This window comes from Xiphophorus maculatus, chromosome 3, assembly GCF_002775205.1.
Source record: "Xiphophorus maculatus strain JP 163 A chromosome 3, X_maculatus-5.0-male, whole genome shotgun sequence".
NCBI lineage: Eukaryota > Metazoa > Chordata > Actinopteri > Cyprinodontiformes > Poeciliidae > Xiphophorus > Xiphophorus maculatus.
The window spans coordinates 31,476,030-31,479,427 of record NC_036445.1 but is presented as its reverse complement, the minus strand read 5'-3'; the positions used below and the strand labels follow the sequence as shown (position 1 = coordinate 31,479,427).

The following is a 3,398-nucleotide window of genomic DNA, read 5'->3' as shown; positions in this document are numbered from 1 at the left end:
TGCTATGTTTAGATTAATAAAACTGTTGAAACATTTTGCAAGGCTGCTTGCCTCTACAAGTTCTTACCTCTGCTCCATTGCAAATAAAACCAGTGCTGTGTTAAGCACTGAATTTCTGTGGCTAGAAATTCAGTTTCTGCCAAGCTCTAGCAAAGCCCTGGAACCAGCCTGGTGGAAAAGGCCCTACACAGTAAAATTTGCAGTGTTAAATCAACACCTAAAGAGTTGAATTTAACACTGTCTCCGAGTCTATTTGGTCCTTATCGGAATTGGTGTCAATTTAACTCTTTCAATAGTGTTACATTTTCAGAGTTAAATTTAACTCAAAATAGAGTTAATTTTTAACACTGACTAACACTGTGCAGCGTTAATAAAACTTAACACTCCTACTTAAATAACTCTGATAAGAGTAAATATGATTCTAATCAGAGTTAATAAGTTACTCCACAGTGGTGACAAATTAACTCTGATTCTTATGCTTTTCAACACTGCACTGAGTTATTGACAATCAACACTGGAGTTTCATATCTCCTATGAGTGTTACTCTGACATAGTACTGTGTTGACAATTTACTCTTTTGCTGTGAAAAAGCAACTCTACACAGATATATATGCAGTGCTATTTTTACATTTTTGTAGAGTTAAATGACAATCATAATTCAGTAATGCTTTTAAAATGTACAATTGAATAAAATCAAGTTACCACAGAAATGCATTTAACTTAACTTTATTGAACTAAAGCAGATTTAAAGGATTTGTTAACTTTTAGTTAACACACTTTTGGTAGTGTTACAGTAGCATGACATGGTGTACATCTTATAACAGTAGAGGACTTTGCATTGACTGTAAAATGGCTTCCAGGGTGCCTGGCATGCCAAGCAACCGATCTCAAGTCCACAAACAGTTAACTTCAGTCTCTTAAGAACACCATTAGCAAAATTATCCTATGTCTGCATAAAATGGCAATATGGAACCGCATATAAGGCAGTATCTGTCGTACCGTACTTCATTTGAACATCAAATGGTTTGAAGTATAACAGATCATTTATATGCAAAACCTTTCGAACATTATCTGGATGCAGCTTGACCTTAAAGGCATGGTAGTGGTCATCAGAACACATGGTTTCCATCAATTTTCCACAGAGCAAAACACTGTCATCTTTTACAACAATTGTTTGAATCTTACAAAATACAGGCATCTCACATGCTACCTCAGTACATATAATAAAGTCAGGACGGTACTCTGTACCATAGTATTTTATCCACTTGGCAGAAACCACACTGGTTGTCGAAACAATTCCAAACTTTGCAGCAATCGCTTCTCCCTCTTTTAACTCACAAAGTGTCACCATCTTTCCTGGACCTACACTGAATCTTTCCTTGCCAAATGATTCATGATACATTGCCATGTAACTTTTATGCTTTTTCGCTAATGTTTTAGTAATGTTTTTAATGCTTTTTAATTGTTGCTTGAAGAAACTAACACAGGGTTGTATGTTGCGGCAAACACGTAATGTGCCTTAAACAGTTCGTCAAAAGCACCAAGAGAAGAAGTTGACCTGCAAGCAATGACATTTTTGTCAAGGATGAAGAACTGGTGATCTACTTTCTTCCTCTGTCCCACAGCCAGGAGATAGGGTTGTGTGCTCATGACAGCATCAAGATGTTCTTGAATGCTGATTTCTGTCTGAGAAAAAAAAACATTACCATTATAATCCATAGCTGCAATACACAAGACAGTTTTCATATGGGCAAAAAGCATTTATCTTATGTGTGATATGGATCTAAAACTGAAACTCTTCAGTGAAACGACCTCAAATAAAACAAATACAATTTGCAACAAATACAAACATTCTTGAAGACCACAAGATGCTTCTCTGGTTGATAGCCAGACATCTTCCAAGGTTTCTTTTGGCCCAATGCAGAGGGGGGAATGAGGTGTTGCAGCAGCAAAATTGATGAGAGGTCATTATCCCAACCTGTGACAAGAGAAATTTGATGTTGAATTGATCATCAGCAAAATCTATGCAATTAAAATTGGTATGTGTGCATCACTAAGTGAAGCTCACACAACAACTGAATCCCACATAATGTGGAAAAAGCCATCCTTACTCATGTCATCATCCACTTCAGTGGCATCCTCAGGAGGGTCAGCTGCCAGGAGAAGTTCTTCAAGGTCACTGGTGGTTGGAAGTTTTCTGCATTGTTGGATGATCTTTCTCTTGAACGTGGTCATCTGTTGCTCCAGAAACTTGCCAGACACGTCTTCTTCAAACATCAGGACAAAATCCTGCTCCACCTACAATGTAGATAGTGAAAAACTTTAACATTTTCCAGCCACATTAATTGTATTCATTTGACTTGTCACAAAAATACATAATTTTTTTTACATAACTGTGAAATTATCAAAATAACCATTTAAATAATTACCAAGCCTTTGACATCTTTGAAATGTGAAAAGACAGAGAGTATTTTGCTTGGCTGTTGGGGGTAGAGGACCATGTTGCGCCGGAAGTCAAATGTGAGCTTCATCTTCTTCTTGATTGTGTCCTCATCGGCTGAATACTTAATCACTGTGATGGCTTCCTTACACTCTTCTTCACTCAGGACAGTCTCTGGAGCAAACTGGGTCTCCTGTCTGACAGCTGGTTCCCCCAAGCCCATGTTCACGCATTGCTTCTTTGCATTTTGCTATTAAATATAAAAAATATACTTAAACTTAAAAACAGAAGAAGAAGAAAAAAAAACTAACCACCCACAAACAAGTCAACACCCTCCCTACGGTAGCAGATCTTCAAGTGTTGTAAATGGTTTACCTCAATATGATGTTCGTCTGTCTCTAGCAGTGGATCTTTGAATAGTTTTTATCCTCCAGGCTAAGTACCCGATACCACTTGCAGCATCGTAATAATGCTCCTTGGGGAGCATTGAAAGGATGGCAAAAGCAGACATAGCCACAAAATGTCAGAATCATAACTAAAAGCTGATGAAGAATTTCTATGCAAACCAAACAGTTACAACTACAAGCAAGTGAATCAAAAAATAGGCAGAAGTGGATGATGACAGATCACATTACTCCCTACCGCCCCCCCCTCCCACACATATCATAACCTCGCAGTCACACATACATATCCCCCACCCCCACACAGCCATATTGTTCTGCACTTTGCACTGTCACATTATCTGTACTTTGCCATAATTGGACCTGCTGCTACTTCTTTGGTGTGGTTGAGTGCCTTTAGTTAATTTAGTTGTATATATTGTTATTATTATTATTGTGTGTTTGCTTATTTATACTGTATATATTTGACCTTTTGCACGGGAGCTGCAATGGAAATTTCGTTGAATTCTGTTCAATGACAATAAATGCTATCTATCTATCTATCTATCTATCTATCT

The 3,398-nt window shown here is 37.6% G+C and overlaps 1 protein-coding gene across 2 annotated transcripts; it reads right to left on the bottom strand.

Moving 5' to 3' along the window:
- Nucleotides 1-887: 887 nt before the first annotated feature.
- On the bottom strand, nt 888-2,676 carry LOC111608173. Of its 2 annotated transcripts, none has more exons than XM_023331412.1 (4): nt 2,430-2,676; nt 2,112-2,298; nt 1,851-1,978; nt 888-1,686 (listed from the first exon to the last, which is right to left on the bottom strand). In XM_023331412.1, exons 1-4 carry the CDS (start codon nt 2,661-2,663, stop codon nt 1,459-1,461), a joined length of 777 nt encoding a protein of 258 aa, XP_023187180.1. In that variant the 5' UTR covers nt 2,664-2,676; the 3' UTR covers nt 888-1,458. The 2 variants fall into 2 exon arrangements, with proteins under 2 accessions (XP_023187180.1, XP_023187182.1); XM_023331414.1 differs by having other exon boundaries at nt 888-1,682.
- Nucleotides 2,677-3,398: the final 722 nt, after the last annotated feature.